The 17,503-nt window shown below is 38.3% G+C and overlaps 1 protein-coding gene across 1 annotated transcript; it reads left to right on the top strand.

The window, feature by feature from the left end:
• The first annotated feature begins 6,361 nt into the window (after positions 1 to 6,361).
• Positions 6,362 to 16,545, top strand: LOC137278531 (acireductone dioxygenase-like). The gene is made up of 4 exons (XM_067810919.1): positions 6,362 to 6,636; positions 12,111 to 12,230; positions 14,065 to 14,244; positions 14,915 to 16,545. Exons 1-4 carry the CDS (start codon positions 6,514 to 6,516, stop codon positions 15,029 to 15,031), a joined length of 540 nt encoding a protein of 179 aa, XP_067667020.1. The 5' UTR covers positions 6,362 to 6,513; the 3' UTR covers positions 15,032 to 16,545.
• Positions 16,546 to 17,503: the final 958 nt, after the last annotated feature.

Below are 17,503 nucleotides of genomic sequence, written 5' to 3'. Positions count from 1 at the left end.
AATTTCCAGGGAACCTAGTCAGTAAAACCACCAAGGCCACCCTCAACTCAAGAAATAAGCTAACACGTCACCAATCGACACTATTTATCAGCATACTATGTATTCCAGGGAGACAGATCATTCACCGTAAAAAAATGATACCTCAGGCGATGTTTGCCACCTTCAGTGCGCATGTGGAGACTCGCACGAAAGTGAAACGACGTGCCCCATAAAAATGAGTTTCAAGGTGCATGTACATCTTACATCCGTGGAGTTAAGAAACTCCAAATCAACTACCTCCGACCACACCCAGTCCAATCCGAACCATTTGGAACAACTTCAACGTTTTTGAAGCCTAATCTGTCAGACTAAAAGATTAGACTCTTAGAAGCTATCAACATTAAACGACTAAAACCAACAATCAACCGAGATCAAGGCTATTACAGCCCCGTTGCTTACCATCATATAAGCAAGGCCAATCAAGATTAATCTACCCAAACCATTTGTCCATCTGTGTCACTACACCATATATCAACCTAGTTAATTGTAAAAGCTCAAATATCCTTCATGCTTATAGTCTTGCCCATACTAATGTATATCACTTGCTTGATAATAGTGTTAGGATCTTCAATGAGGCGACGAATTCATTTCAAGAGTTGTCTCTCAAAATCAAATAATTTCTGTTCACCATACAGCTTCTAAATACCACTTACATAATTATTTATAGCTGACTGGGGCAAGATGTAACATACAATGTCAACCATATATTGATTACTAAACTCCCTTATCCCATGTAACAATGTCATATTTGGGATTACCCTTTCTTAGTAAAGTACAAATTCTAGTTCTTTTGGTTGAGTCTGCACCCTCAGAGTCAGGCACCTAATCGCCAAAAAAATGACTTATGTTACATTTGGCCACTATCTAAACGGCATTGTGTAATCTTTTGACCTCGTAAGATACTTTTTCATTAGAACGTGCGTATTTAAAAGCGAGTTTGTTAGTGATACGGCGAGGTTGAGGTGTCGGGACCATCTGTGACCTGGTCTTAAAACCATCAACTTTGTGTGCAGACTCTGTCAGTGTTGTCACAACCCCTAGTGTACGGTGCATGGATCTGCGCTATGGGGTACGGAGGAATACTGCTGCATAAATTCAGTTCAGAACAGAGCCTGCAGGTTTTATCTTAAGGTGACTTGTTCTACTCCAGACTGTGCCATCTGTGGGGAAATGACCTGGAAGGGTTGTCTCATAAAACAACACATCAAATTATTCAGATTGTTTGCAAAACTAACGTTTGAGGACAGGACTCGAACTCTTTCAAGATCAGCTCTCATTTGGTCACGTCGGAAAAGAAAATCTTGGATCCATAAAGTTACCGCCCTTGCAGCCAAAGTGCCTGTAAATACAGATTTTATGAACTCTTTATGTGCAGTCTGTTTTTGCGCTATGTGGAACAATGCCGTAACGTTGTTGACAATGAACAGAGATTTATTGACTTGTGGAGTGACAGAAATCTTCAACACGGAAATAAATTAAGAACTTATAGAAAGTTATAAAGAACAGAGTTTCAGAGAGCTACTTACTCTACCCCATGTCACGATACCAACGAAAACTATTAACTAAACTATGTGGGACTCTCCAAATGTGTATTGAGAGTGTCAGATCACCGACACCTCTTGAATCCCGACACTACCTCTACAGAGGCCATCAAAGACGATGAACAGTTCCTAATAGACTGTCCGATGTACACAGATATTACATATGGACATTTTAACAGTAATCACCTGACAATTTCATAAACTTTAACTCTACAGTCTTTACCAACTCTAACTGTGGTATTTGGTGTATAAATTTGTAGGTGTGGTTGTAAGTGTATATATGAGTACATGTGAGTACATCTGTGGTTGTAAATATATGTATCGTGTATTTAAGTACAGGTGTGGTTGTAAGTGTATGTATCGTATGTGTAAGTACAGGTGTGGATATAAGTGTATGTATCGTATGTGTAAGTACAGGTGTGGTTGTAAGTGTATGTATCGTATGTGTAAGTACAGGTGTGGTTGTAAGTGTATGTATCGTATGTGTAAGTACAGGTGTGGTTGTAAGTGTATGTATCGTATGTGTAAGTACAGGTGTGGATGTAACTGTATGTGAAAACAGATGCAATAATATTAATACCTGTACACGTTTATCTGTGTAAGTGCCTCTGTGATTACCAATGTGTGTGCGTGCGTGCGTGCGTGCGTGCGTGCGTGCGTGCGTGCGTGCATGCGTGCGTGCGTGCGTACACGTGTGTCGTGCATATGCGGTGGCTCTGGTTTCGGAGGACGCTGAACTTGGTCTTGTGGTGTATATTAGTGGTTTGTACAAGGTTCGTAGAATACCCATTGCATGCGATCAGGGTTAAATGCAACCAAAACAAATAATCGTCAGTACATAACACTTTTATGAGAACTGTGTGACGCCCATATCTGGCGTTCCCCGCCTTGATATTGCTGGGATATTGCTAAAAGCGGCGTAAAACCAAATTCAGTCAGTCACACAACACAACACCAGAGTAAAATAGACAAGGAGTTTAATGCACAGCAGTCAAAGGATGATTTTACATGATCATTCGATAGTAATATGTTACAACGTTATGTCATTAGATAGATAGATAGATAGATAGATAGATAGATAGATAGATAGATAGATAGATAGATAGATAGATAGATAGATAGATAGATAGATAATTTAAGTTTTAATAGGTGTTCGGGCAACTAGGCCCATTTACACCTCGCCCATCGCAAAGGTTTGCTAAAGTTATGTTATTGTTAAATAGTCTACACATCAAGCCAAGGGGCGTTTATACAATCTACATTGTACACAGTTACAAAACATCATATACTCACAACGTAATGCAATCGAAAAAAATTACTACACAGCCAACCCCTGATTTGTGACTGTCATCTGTAGTATATACCTATTTCAGCCATCGCAGATAATCTCGTTTACAGATAATACTTACGATATCGTTCTCATTGTGAAGTTGAACCACCGTGAACTACATATAGCCGTTAAGTAAGATACATGTATTGCACCTTGGCTCTGTTAGCATTGGAGATACTGGTCACGGATTAGTCCGATGGTCGTTATCACTGTGACCCTTGAGAGGTTTAACATTGAAGAACGTGTTCAGTTGGCCTGTAAATTTCCAGTTTTCAATGACCGTTATAATATTTGGTAAAACTTTGTCCAAGTTTCCCGTCTTAATAATATTTTTGTACTGTATAATTGTTCATGCAATCGTAGTCATTTGTAAACTTTCAGACCGTATTTCATTTTGATTTGGCAGTATTCGGTTTCTTTGATGCTTAATTTTGAGAAAAATAATGTACAGGTAAGTTAATATGTTTCTATTGCGGTTTGTGCCATGTAGGTCCACGTTTTCTCGATAACGACAACGTCTGTTCCTATGTTGTATCGTAAGTGATAGTTTTCATCTCCAACGCATTACAAGAGCGCAACGAGCAGCCATGAGATGTTATCTTGTTACAAAGGAGCTTGCCTGGATATGATCGAAGACGTTGGTCAAAGACGACGGGTACGTCATATGAACAAACTAATCGTTGGCATGTCATCCATCACGGATCAAGCCATCCATTTTGCTACTCCATAACCTCCTGTCATGTCATTTTTGTTACTTTGGTCTAGTTCTAACGCAGAGTTAAATGTTAAATGTACCTTGCACCACTATCCTCCTCCTCCCTCGACTCCCCACCCCCTCCCTCCACACACACACACACACAGAGTTGTGAAAATGAAGTTTGTGCACACACGCACACACGCACACACGCACACATGCACACATACACAAACACACCATCCCATCGATCCTCCCACCCAACATCATATACTCACAAATTACACTCCTGTGCAGTCGCGGTATGGCTGATATACTGCCAATGTGACTCGAAATTTGAGCTCATTTGCTCACTCGAGGTCGAGATAAAGGGAGCTGGTTCTTTCAATATTTGTATGAAATACTTGAGGAGTGATGAAATGGGATTTAACGTAACGATAGAAATTGTTAAAGATATATGTGGACGAGATTTTCCGGTGTGAACATTGGCTGTTCAGTACTTGTACCACAACACGTATACTGTCTTTTAAATGGATCCTCTCCGTTATTGTCATATCTTATTTGTCTGGGGTAAAGGGTTGTGAGAGAAAGAAAACTCTCTGGGCGTCAATCGTGGAAATACGACACGTGCCCTGCGATCCCATGCTTGTTTGGAATAACAATAAGATAAGATAAGGGATAAGATAAACTTTGTTGCCCCGCAAGGGAAATTTGTTTTGCATTCAAAGAGCTATACCATGCATATTACAACAAATAATTTCAGCAAACACAATATAATCACAATATAATGCTGAATTATAATCAAAGTACATAATATATCTCTCATGCCACATCATTGATTTAACCATTACAATTTTGGAGGAAGATTTAGCGGTTTGGCACTGTATGGGACAAATGACTTTGAATGAGTGAGTGAGTGAGTTGGGGTTGCTGAAGGCCTATTCTACCCATGGACCTTCACGGGTCGACAAATGACTTTGAAGTTCTGTTAGTTTTGTAATACATGATTCGTGACGGCGGATAGAAGGTAGAAATCCATAAAATTCATTTAAATAGTGTCATGGATCAGAATCAATGGCCAGAGCATTTTTTACGCATAACAAAGAGCAAGTGACTCAAAAGAGAAGCCGCAAATTTTACTAGATATCTTTAACAATTTTGTCAATTTTGATTTTCTGTGAAAGAGAAAGTTTGCCATGGTTCCATGCATAAAGGCAGAAAGTTAAAATACTGTTGATGAATGTTTGGTAGATATATAATTTAAAGATAGTAGCGCATGTCTACATTAATAGATCGCAATTTTCCCAGAAAGAATAGCCTCTGTTGTGTCTCAACTTGAACGCGATGTGAATTTGATTTCTACAAAAGTTTATTATCAATGATTGTACCCGGATCGTTGTACTCTACTACCGTTTCTACTTCCTGCCCCTCAGTCATACTATTACAGCATACTGACTTAGGCCAGTTTTATTACTTTTGCGGATATAGTGATGGGGTATATACAGAACGTGCCCGACCCGACCCGACCCGTTATATGGGGCCACTTGCCGTCATTTCCGTAGACTTACATGATATTCAGTGTAGCGTAAAAAATGTGATGAAGTGAGTATAGGATTGATCTTTGTAAAATTTACCAGGAAAATGTGAAATCATCTCTGCGCGCATAATTTCAGTTCAATTTTCCGCCCACTATCTAACTAATGACATCACATTTGTCAACTTACGATGCACAATCCCATAGGCTGCCACGTTAAAGGAGTTTCGGCACTGCATATGTTGATTAACTTGCTGCCATTCGATAAATAAGCCACAGAAAATTAAACAGAAATTATGTGATGGTAGGTAACATGATTCTTCACAACTGTGCAAAATTTGACCTGGATCTTACGAAAAATTAAGTCATGAAAATTATTTAGCATGTAAGTCTATGGAAACAAAGTCGAGTGGTCCAATATATAACTCTTACCTGTCTGTACCTAATTCAACGTAACTCATTTGATTGCAATAACTATATAGTTAATATAAATCTATTTATAAACCTTTGACGACTGTATACGATCTCCTTCGTATAGCAGGCTTTCAGCAAGTGCCGATGTCGACATGCCCGCTCCAAATTACTAGTAGTCTGTCTTAGTCTGTCTAACAGCCCTCGAACCACATTGTTTTGCCTATGCTACCAAGCTTTATCTACGGTGCTATAAAGCCTGTAGTTAAATGAAGCAATACTAGATTTCCTCAAAATCTTTGGTCACCTTGGGGCTTTTTTTTTTAAGTTGAAATGGGTTTGTTTGTTACTAGCAAACTACATATATTCATAGGCTAGGCTTTAGTTTAGATCGATATCTTTATTATTCTATTACGTTATTTCTGTATCTATCGATGTTCTCTACTGAAAACGATAATTTATGCTCTTTTACGAACAGTGTGCTCTCTTCAGCCATTAGGCTGTTCCACTTTCCTTGTAGGGATGTGGAAACACCCGGCCTGGTGCACTCAACCATAAACCATTAAATAATGCGTCTCACAAGTGGGTATTCTAAAAAAAAATCGGAGGACGGTAAAAGTGTGCCGTTTATGATCAGAAAACAGAAGAATATGATATATCAACATTTTGTGTCGGATGTTTACATGTCATACGTATGGAGTCGTCCAGGTGGATTTTAGGACAATAGTCAACCCGACCTTGACAGGCATAGCATTCGTGATCAAAACATGTCATTCCTGTGTCAGCTCCAGTACGATAAACTTTGGCGAAATAGACCGAGTTTACCCGAGCGCTTTCTAAGCGGGTTACGGAAAGGGGCGAGTGAAAACGAACTAAACTTCCACGTATCACGTGATTACATGAATCAAAACAGATCCATATTCCTGCACAGCGAGTTTGATCGTCTCGGCTGACAACAATCAAGATGGTGAGAGCATGGTTTATGGACAGTTCTGACGCCGATCAGCGTCTGCCGCACATGCAGGATCCTCCGCAGTTTGTCGACCTAGATACGCTGAGAGATGTGTCAGGTGTCGAATACTACCAGGTAAGACGTACCATGTTCACCTGAGAATGACCCCGCTGGGCTGTTGTCGATTATCCAGCGTGTGGTATATTGATAATCTGGATTATTGAGGGTGCTTTTAACAGGATCGTCACTGTTGCTTTCGTCTGATACATTATGTTCGAGTCCTCAAGCTGCTTGTTTGTGTTATTTTCTAGCAGTACACAAATTGTATTTAGCAGAGACTTTGTGTGTAGCAGTGAAAATTGCTTTTGAAACGACCTATATTCAACAAGCAATGTGAAAAGTACATGTTGTCGGTATCATTGATAGAGAAGGCACTATGTACCTAGTAACAGACAGTCCATCTGCTAATGTATACATTGTCAAGCCTCAGTAACACCGCTTATAAACAGATACGTTGACTGGTCAATTAAGTACAATCAACGTTCAGTTTCACCCGACAGTATTTGAATTGTAACACTAACAGTACTGGTTAGCGACCAGTTATTGCCGCCTACCAGTTATTGCCAACACCTGGTTGTAGCGCTTACGCAGGCAGCTTTACTTGAACTTCCTTAGTATTTCAAACATTGACACATCAACAAAAAAACCCAAAACAATAGGATACTGTGAGTATTTTACATTGTGGTCGTAACAAATATGAATCCTTCGGAAGACCAGACCCAAGCACATCGGGGGGATGTCATGTGAGACTAGGTGAATGACATGAAAAATTCAGAAATGGCGATAATTGGTCTTGCTAGTTGTTGGGAAAGCACAATATACACTACCACGCTTTTCCACGCCACGTAATTCGGAGAAACACGATTGGCAAGTGTAAACAAGCAGAAAACGTCGGTGAATAGCTAATCTATCGTCAAGATAAATATTTCTTTTCATTATATAGTAAGAAATATTGGAGCAAATCGTTGAAAAACGCTAATAAATGACGATAATTGTCAAACTGCAAGAAGAAAAAGTCTTTGAGACAAGATGGCCAGTGTCAGAGTCTGATAAAATGTTTGCAAAAATTCGTAAGTTTGCACTTGCTCGTAATTCATAAGGCTGGATTCCATTAAACTGTGTGAGATTGTCTTAGGAATGTATACTAGTATATAAAATGTTACATAATATTTTAATCCATCTAATTCCACCCCCCTTCTTTGACCTTATGACTGAGTCAGTCTACAGTCTCATTCATCACATTTGATATACACATATTAATATAGGGGAGAGAGCCGGATGTTTGGGAGTTGATTTTTTTATCATTTGATATGGGAACAGTCTAAGTAAACTTAGTCTCAGTGTATTTCGTTACACTCCACCACTGAATGTAACAAAACCTAGCAGAAGGTCGCGTCAGGTAACCTTTGAGATTGACCAATCAGAACACAGCTTACCAAATCATGAAAGTGGACATTCACACATACCTTTTGAACTTTTTATCTTTTTTGAACTCGTACCTGAACGATTCCGAATGCTATTTAGTGTACGATCCCTTCCGGGTGATGCACACAGCGCACGTTACAACCATGACAACGGTGAGTAAACAGTCCCTGAAAATAGTGTTTTGGGCCATGACAACGGTGAGTAAATAGTCCCTGAAAATAGTGTTTTGGGCAATATTCAAGGATGTCATCTTGCGGAAATATTTGCTAACGATAACCATGTCAACAGAACCCCAGAGCGTATATACAGCTGGTCAAATAACTGTGTTATATGCAGATTTTTGTTTGTGGAGAGATCTGTGTCGGTAACCTAAATATTTTGAAAGTCCCTCCGATCCCTAAATAGAAGCTGTTGTTTGATTGGTTAAATGTATTTAACCGTCTTGCATTTGATTGGACGGTTATAAGTAGCTCAAAGGTTACCTGACGCGACCTTCTACTAGGTTTTGTTAGACTCAGTGGTGGAGTGTAACGAAAAGCACTGAGGATAAGTCTACTTAGACTGATATGGGAAGGGAGTAGGGGGAGGCAGTTTTTTCATGAAGATGGTGTCTCCATCCATGATATTGCTGGACTATTGCTGAAGATAAGCACAGACTCACTCGTGCCATATACATGTTCTACAATATGAGGTCATTCATGGTGTGTTATATCTTGGAAACATGACTCATCACCAGGGAGCTGGTCAAGTGCACTTATTAAGTGCATAATGGGGGAGGTTGGGAGGGAGGTGGGGGTTGCAATCAGAGAATATGCCACAGCAAAAGACAGGGTTCTCAAATTATTTCATAGCTATGTGTATTTTACCATTTTAACAGTTTTGTAAGGTTTGATTGTCATTTCACAGATAGCAAGGCATTATAAAAATGTCATTTATGGGACTGAATATGACTGTCATGTAATGTCCATGTACATCCCATCCCGTATGTTAGTTTGGTTGGTTTCTCCTTTATGTGGCGTTTGAAAAATTTGACACTGGCAGTGTCAGTCCTGCACCCAGACATTTAGTTATTTGCAATATATAGCCTGCTAATATGATATTGTATTGTCATATATAGTTATGATGATTCAGAATTCATTACTAGTTTTAAATTAAAATCTGTGATAAACTAGTTATTTTACTGGCCTTCACTGACAGGATTTCATAATTTACCCATTTTATTATGTACTTATAACTTGTTTTTTAGTAACGATATGGCTGAATTATTGGTGATGTGACTTAAACTAAGGTCACATGCAATGTAAAACACAACTTTGCAGAGTCTGATACCTTTTGGTATACACTTACTGAAAGAAATAATCAAAAATGCCAATTCAGCCTATAAACATGATTAAGTTTGGAATGAAAGGTGATTGTTAAAAAGTGGTTTCAACAGCTATACCGTGCTGCGCTCAATGCATGTGCAGTGGAAAGGTTCGTGGAGCTCGAAAGAGTATGCCTGCCAGGAGTATGAGTTTGTGAGCAGTAATCTAATCTTGATTTTGAACACATAAAAGTAACTAATTTTCTCGTTACATAAAAAAAATCCTTGTTGATTCTGATGAGCAGGCTCTGTCACAGAGCTACAAGTAACTCATTCTCTGGTTAATTGACACTTATATGTCTGCCTGCCTGTCTGCTATTGACAATATGCAAAGCACAACTTCAATTATTGACCTCATACAGTTAGAAATTAACATCTGTCATACTTAGACAAAGAGCAGGCAAAGCATATTGGCAAGTGAACCAATGGCCTAAGAAAAATACACACCCATCGGCTCTGACTGGGTTCGGTAACACAGATGTTTTGATTTGAGTGAGGTAAACTCAAGTACAAAATGTTGCACTTTTGATTTTGCGATTATAAGCATAAATTTTGTTTTTTTGTTTTTTCTTAATGAGCTATGCATTTTATATATCATGAATAAGTGATATCTGTGATTTAATTACATGTGATTTTTTGGTTGCATGTGACCTTTGGAATCTTCACTCACTCACTCACTCAATCACTCACTCAATCACTCACTCACTCACTCACTGTAAATAATAGAGTTTCAGTAAGACAATCCAGTGATTGATATTAGGATTGGTCAGCACAGCTGAGATAAATTGACATATGTCAAACAGGTATATCAAATTGACCACCTCTTACAGTAAGCATGTGTTGCTGAGGACATGTTGTAGCTCTGATCTGCATAGGTTATCTACCCCTATGAGAAATGGCTAGTCCCTGGAAAGGGAATGATAAAAGTTGCTAAAGCTGAGAAGGGAACACGATTGATCATCTTGACACACACGAACATACTTTGATGTCTGTATCAGTGTGAGATAGACTAAAGAGTGCTCATGTATGAACCCTTTGACAGTTTGCCGAAGGTTGGTTTTTAGCAGACCTGTTGTATGTTCAGTGAAGCAGATGACCCAGATGTCATGTGGCTGTACAGGAATGTATGACACCTTAACACTACAGAGACTTCAGATGGCTATAACTGTACTAGTCTGAGGATAGAAAAAATGAATTATTAGATGATTTTAAAGTAGATATTCTGTCCACATGGTTATGGAAAAATGCAATTGTTCCCCATGAAGGACATTGCCATGCTTCACTGAATATGTGTGTTGAGCATTGTATTTTCAAAGTGAGGCAGTAACATAGCCTCAGACTTATGGTCTTTTTGTCCTGCAACCAAGGTTTGTATCCTTTGACGTATGTTAGTTACTCTCTCCTATGCTTGTTAACTGGAATGTCACTGTCTCATTTAGATCCAAAGTTTGCTTTGGTGATCAGGTGCGTTTGTTTAAGAAGAAGATTTATCAGTGACTTTTGGTCATCCTGATTTCTTCCTTACTGAGGGAACTGTATGAGACAGCAACCCATTCAGAGATTCAGATAGCCTTTGGGTCTTTAAGTTATGTACTTGCTTCAGTCTAAGTAAACTCAGCCCCATTGTTATTCATTACACTCCTACACTGCATCTAACAAAACCTAGTAGGAGGTCGCGTCAGGTAACCTTTGAGATTGACCAATCAGAGCACAGCTTACCAAATTCTGAAAATGGACATTCACACATACCGTTTGCTTTTTTACCCACGTAAAGGTTTGTAACCAAATGATTCCAAATGCTATTTTCCCTATGATTGCTTATAGGTGATGCACATGGAGCACGCCACAACAGGGAATAAACAGTCACTGAAAATATCACTTTTCGCAATATTCAAGGATGTCAGCTTCTGGAAATATTAGCTAATGGTAACCATGTCAACTGAGACCAAAAAGCATATATACTGGAGGTGAAATATCAGTGTTATATATGAATTTTCGTTTGTTGAGAGATCATTGTCAGTGACCAGTGTATTTTTTAAGTCCTACCAAACCCTAAACAGTAGCCGTTGTCTGATTGGTTAAATCCGTTTAGCTGTCTTGTTGACTGGAGAGTCATAGGTTGCTCAAAGGTTACCTCACACGACCTCCTACTAGGTTTATTCAACCCAGTGTAAGAGTGTAAAGAAAAGCGCTGGAGCTAAGTTTACTTAGACTGATACTTGCTTGTGTTCATTTCAATTGTGTATCCTAAAATTAAATTATACCAACCTCACCGAAATTCAATTCGATATTTTGCTGTTTTCCATTAATTGTAAACATATAGTAAAGTATAAAATGTTGGTTCACATGTTTGTTATTTATATTTGAACAGTACTCTGAGAAGTGATAAGAAAGATTTCATGTTGGCGAGTTCATTTGCTGAAATAGAACCTTTCATCAATAATTACTCCAGTTACTTTATACATGTACCTGTAATGTGCATAGACACACAGTTTAATGACCCCAAAAGTTGACTGTAGCTCTGTAAAGTTTAGAAGGGAAGTGAAGCTTCTTAGAGATGATTTGTGTCAAGGGACGTAGATGTTTTGCATTAAAGGTATGATGAGAGACCATTGGTTTTTTGGATATTCTTCATTTTATTTACTGTATGTATGATATATTATTCAGCATTATATATGAAGGTGACCTGTGAGTTGTACTTCTATTCATTATTCCAACAGCACCCATCTTCAGAGTCTCACATTGCTTGATTTGTTTTCAGATTTCTGCAGATGGCTATGAGAGTAACAAAGAGCTGCAAAAGATGCGTGAAGACAGAGGGTATACGTATCACGATCAGATTGAAATCACCAAGACCAAACTGCCGAATTATGAAGAGAAGGTAGTCATTTCAAACAGTTCTCACCTAGATCAGCAATAATTTTTGTAAATCTGGATTTTGCCCCATCATCATCATTATTGAATAAGGTGCAGAAAAGACAGCACGCACACCTGTAGCACTGTAAGCACCTGTTAACATTGGAAGTATGTACTGCGCAATGTCTTTCACCTTTGATCCATCAGGTATGGTTTACACATGGTTAACATTCTCTTTTCATCAGTCTTGGTACGTGGGTAGGTCTGGTAGTGTACTGGTTCCTTTCGGTACTTTTATCCCCCCGGCATGTAATGCAGGGGGGGTTTAGTCGACGCCTCGTCTGTCCGTCTGTCCCTCCGTCCATCCGTAATCATTTTGTTTCGGGACCAGAACTCAGAAACCATTCGATATTTTTAGACTAAACTCGATAGATATAGTAATCTCAGCCTATGGCTGTGCCTTTTGCTATTTACAGATTTTTGGCATTTATATTTTTTTTGTTTTTCCATGGAACATTTTGGTGTTAGTCTTATGGTGGGGTGGGCTTCATTTCCGGAGCAGAACTCAAAAACCGTTAAATATTTTTCTGCAAAACTTGGTAGATATAGCAGTCAGAAGCAGAAGTGGTGGCTTTTGCTATGTACAGGTTTTTGTGATTTATTATTTTCTCGGTTTCCATGGAAACGTTTCGGACTTAGTCTGAAAATGGAGGGGTGGGCTTCATTTCCAGAGCAGAACTAAAAAATCATTCAATATTTTTCTGCAAAACTTGGTAGATATATCAGTCTGAACCTGTAGTGGTGCCTATTGGTATTTACAGGTTTTTGTGATTTATTATTTTCTTGGTTTACATGAAAATGTTTCGGACATAGTCTTGAAAGTGAGAGGTGTTTTTTATTCCCACAGCACAACTCGAAAACCATTTCATATCTTTCAACAGATCTTGGCAGATATAGGAGACAGATCTTGAAATTGTGACTTTGCTGGTTACAGATATATGGCATTTATAATTGTCATGAATTCCATGGAAACAATTCAAACTTAGTCTAAAAAATCAGTGAGTAGCTCTGAGATTGTTTGCCCTTTCAAACATGTGGGTGGCCGGAGGGATATGTCATCTTCTGATGACTCTTGTTTGAATTCTCACTAAATATTTTTGTGTTTCCATGACAACAAATGTGACTTTGAAATTTGTGACAGTGTTCTTTTCCGGAGCAGAGCCACATTCACTATTTCTTCACCAAACTTGGTACATCTATATGTCTGGTAGTGTACTGGTACCTGTTGGTAGTTTCGGATTTCTGAATAAAATGTTTTTTGTGCCTCCATGCCAACATGTTTGGCTTCACCTGAATTTGGTGGTAGTGCCCCTTTCTGGAGCAGATCTTTCAATACTCTCCTTCCACCTTGCCTTATACACACCAAAACATTTGACATCATCATACCTAGTAACTAGTCGACACTGACTCAGATTCTTCATTATCCCCCAAAGCACGGTTTGTTGGGGGTGTTAAAATGTGCTCCATCTGTCCGTGCATGTTTGTCTTTTCCGGATTGGAACTTTAAAACCATTCCTTATTTCTTCACTAAACTTGGTATATTTGTAGGTCTTGTGGAGTACAGGTGCCATTTGTGAGTTTTGAAATTCTGAATGAAATATTTTTGTGTTTCCATGGCAATAATTTTGACTTCGACTGAATTTTGTGGTAATGCTCCTTTCTTTCAATCCTCTCCTTCCACTTTTCTATACACACCAAAACATTTGACATAATCATAACTAGTAGACATATTCACGAAGTGTATTTTGCCATTTCTGGGGATATTGATGACTATCTTCTTCTTGTTCTTTTTGAAATAGATAAAGGCATTCTTCGAGGAACATCTTCACTCAGATGAAGAAATTCGCTTCATCCTTGATGGCAGCGGTTACTTTGATGTTCGGGACAAGAATGACAAATGGATCAGAATTGAGTGTGTGAAGGATGATCTCATTATCTTGCCAGCCGGGATCTATCACAGATTCACCTTGGACACAAAGGTAACACCTGGTGTCTGATAATTCTAACTTACAGTTTGTTCCTTTTAAACAATGCAGGCGTTAATTCAATGAGACTCAACATCTTTTTATGTCAAGCATTCTTTAAAATGTATTAAAGAGTCGTTAGCTGTGCTCCTTAGCTATAATAATGCATTGGATAGATAGACTGGATTACCCAGGTCAGACATTTGTCTGTATATTTTTCCTTTTCATATTTTCTAGAGTAATACCACAAGCAATTGTTTACCTGTAGTAGTGTTATAGAGTCAGATGTATATAGTTCAATCTCCAACAGTGAGTAGGTCTTGCTGTGTCATGGTGAAACAGCAGTAAATATCTTACCCTCTTGTAGCATGGGTCTACACAACAACTGCATGCACACAGACAGGACATCATCACGTGTCTACTGTTGTGTCAGATATATTATGCTATACTTGTCATGACACAGCAAAACCTATTTACCTCAGGACTTGTAACATTATTTTGTTTGCTAAAAGCTATGTCTACATATCAAGTATAGTAAACACTTGACTTCTTGTTGATGCAGTCTTGACTAATATCTTACAAAGCCCTTTATTTGTCTGGGAATTACATATGTATCTGTTAAGTGTACAAAACTGGAGCTTATGTGATAAAATTCATTACCTGATGACAAATTTAATCTTTTCAGAACTACATTAAGGCCTTGAGACTATTTGTTGGTGAGCCAGTGTGGACTCCCATCAACAGACCAGCAGATGAGCATCCTGCAAGAATCAACTATGTCAAGACGGTGATGGCTCAGTGAACTTAACTGGATATCTTCAGACACTGCTCATTTTGTAACCAAGAATTATATGTATCCACATTTTCCTTGATTTCTATGCACAGAGGTTTGCAGGAAGAATCAGCTATGGACAGACACCATGCCAAAATATTCCCCACTGAATAAAAAGGCTTTTGTCATAATCTGTATTTTGACCACAAGTGCTCACAAAGAATGTACACAGCAATTGTGCTGGGTTGTTGTGACAGCTGACATTTATTGGCTGCTTGAGTATCTTTCAAGCAGTCAATACCTTGTTCATAGTCCCACTGATTATCTGGCATTAGAAACATTGTTATTGGTTTTTGGCAATGTGTGATAAATTGGTCAGTATGTCAGCTGAGTTTGTCATAATAATCTTTTTAGAATTTCTAGTGCAGGCAGCTACTTGGTTGTGTTTATTGATTGTTGTCAGTAGTAATCAGGTATTATACAGTCCTAGTATTACTCTTTTGACATGTACATGGATGATCATTTTATTGAATATTTCTGCTAAGCATCCATCTTAGGATGATCAGCAAATATCTTAGTGCATAATTCCCTCTCTATAGTTGTTTTTATCAACATACAGTCATGCTTTTAGCAAGTATGTGTGTTAACACATTGTGCCTTCTAAGAAAATTATTTCAAATTCAGTATGTATATTCCTGTAATATATATGCTCCATTATACAAAATCAGCTTTTGAGATGATCAGATTGCTGACATTAAGTGTTGGAGATTAGGTGCCTGACTGTTAAGTGTGTGGGTTTGAAACCCAGATGGGATTCAACCTAATGAATGTACTAGAATCTGTACTTTACTCAGAAAGTGTAATCCCAAATATAAGGTTATATTTGACAACATTCTAAATGGCATTGTATATACATTACATAAACTGTTATTTTCAGAAAGCAGCTGGGAGCTTGTCATTTTTCAAGCTTTCACATTTAATGTGTGTCTTACAATACAGTGACTAGAAATGTCTTCAGCATGTTATGGATTTTTAGTAACTGGTAGCTGTATGAAGACATCAGGAATGTCCGTAGGATTCTAGTAGGAAAGATCTTTCATTTCGTGCACAATACATAATGTGTGCAATATCTTTAGTTCAGGAAACATATTTGAATATATACTTTAGAGGTTGAGATCAGTTTAAATGTTTTGATGTCAGATATCTTCTGGAAGGATTGGGATGGGAGAGTGGGCTGGTGCACAAATATTTCATCTCTTAACTTAAAGAGATCTGGTGGTAACAGTTTACATCAACAGGTTACCCCGCTATCTGTCATACAATGAATACAAATTGTATCACTACGTCAGTTAATAAAACCAAATAAATATTGCACCAGTTCTAAAACCCATTTCAATCTTTGTATAGGTACAATGTTGTGAAAGGTTTTACAAAATAGAAATGCGAACAAGGCTAGGTAGTTATTACATTTCTAACACCATTCATGGAATTGTCATTATCATGGCCAGGATGCTTTTGGAATAAAAGGGTAGTTTCTTTGAAAACTTGGTTTTGATTGATGAAAATGGAGGACATATTTTGAATATGATATTCATCAGTTTACCACTTTGTGCCTTGACCATTACTTAGAAACCTCCTTTTGTAATTTGCCCATCAAAAAATTGGGACAGAATTTGTCTTCAGAAACCCATGCTTGTCATAAAAGGCAACTAATGGCATTGGATTCTCAGACTGTCTGGTCCAGAGTCGGTTATTTACAGACTACAACGATATAGCTGGAATATTGATGAGTGCAGAGTTAAACAACCAACCTCATGCAATTTCATGCATGTACTACTCTCAAAAACAAATGTAATTATGGAAATAATGAACTATTGCGGTTTGGATCAGTTTTCTCGGAGATGCAAAAGATAAAGTGTGAGCTAAGTGGAAGTAGTGGAATCAACAATGGTCCCATGTAATGTTTTTCAGACCAGACCATATTCACATGGATGTGTCTGGTGGCAGTTTGAAGATGCAGATTAGAATTGATCTTCAGTAACCCATGCTTGTTGTTGGGGGCAACTATCAGGTTGTCAGGATCACAGACTTGAATGATACATGTCCTTGTATCCTGCTGCATGTGCTGTTGCTCCGGATGTTGATCACTGGATTGTCTGGCCCAGACATAAGTATTCACTGGCCCCCGCCTCTTAGGTGGAATACTGACAAGTATGGTCAGTCTGGTGAGATGATAATGACACCAATACATATCCACATCCGCAAGAGAATACATCTTGTATATCACCACCTAAGATTTTACCTTTCAATATATTAATACCTGTGCTCATTGTGCATGCAGCTGATCAACTAAGTATCAAAATGCAATCGCCTGTTAGTATCATAGGGCGATAGTATGTTTTAATACCCCACGAGTACCCTGAACAAAAAATATTCTGCACATTCCCACCTAATTACTTTGAAATACAACATGGTCAGTTTTTGTTTCTGGCCGCTGTCAGT

Source organism: Haliotis asinina, chromosome 3, assembly GCF_037392515.1.
Source record: "Haliotis asinina isolate JCU_RB_2024 chromosome 3, JCU_Hal_asi_v2, whole genome shotgun sequence".
In the NCBI taxonomy this organism is placed as follows: domain Eukaryota; kingdom Metazoa; phylum Mollusca; class Gastropoda; order Lepetellida; family Haliotidae; genus Haliotis; species Haliotis asinina.
This window is presented reverse-complemented; position numbering and strand designations above follow the sequence as displayed.

Bases quoted from the DNA above. Each gene is read 5' to 3' on its own strand.
- LOC137278531 (XM_067810919.1), top strand. From the start codon at position 6,514: ATGGTGAGAGCATGGTTTATGGACAGTTCTGACGCCGATCAGCGTCTG. The intron at 12,231-14,064 runs GTAGTCATTTCA...TTTTTGAAATAG, and splicing joins TGCCGAATTATGAAGAGAAG to ATAAAGGCATTCTTCGAGGA. The intron at 14,245-14,914 runs GTAACACCTGGT...TAATCTTTTCAG, and splicing joins GATTCACCTTGGACACAAAG to AACTACATTAAGGCCTTGAG.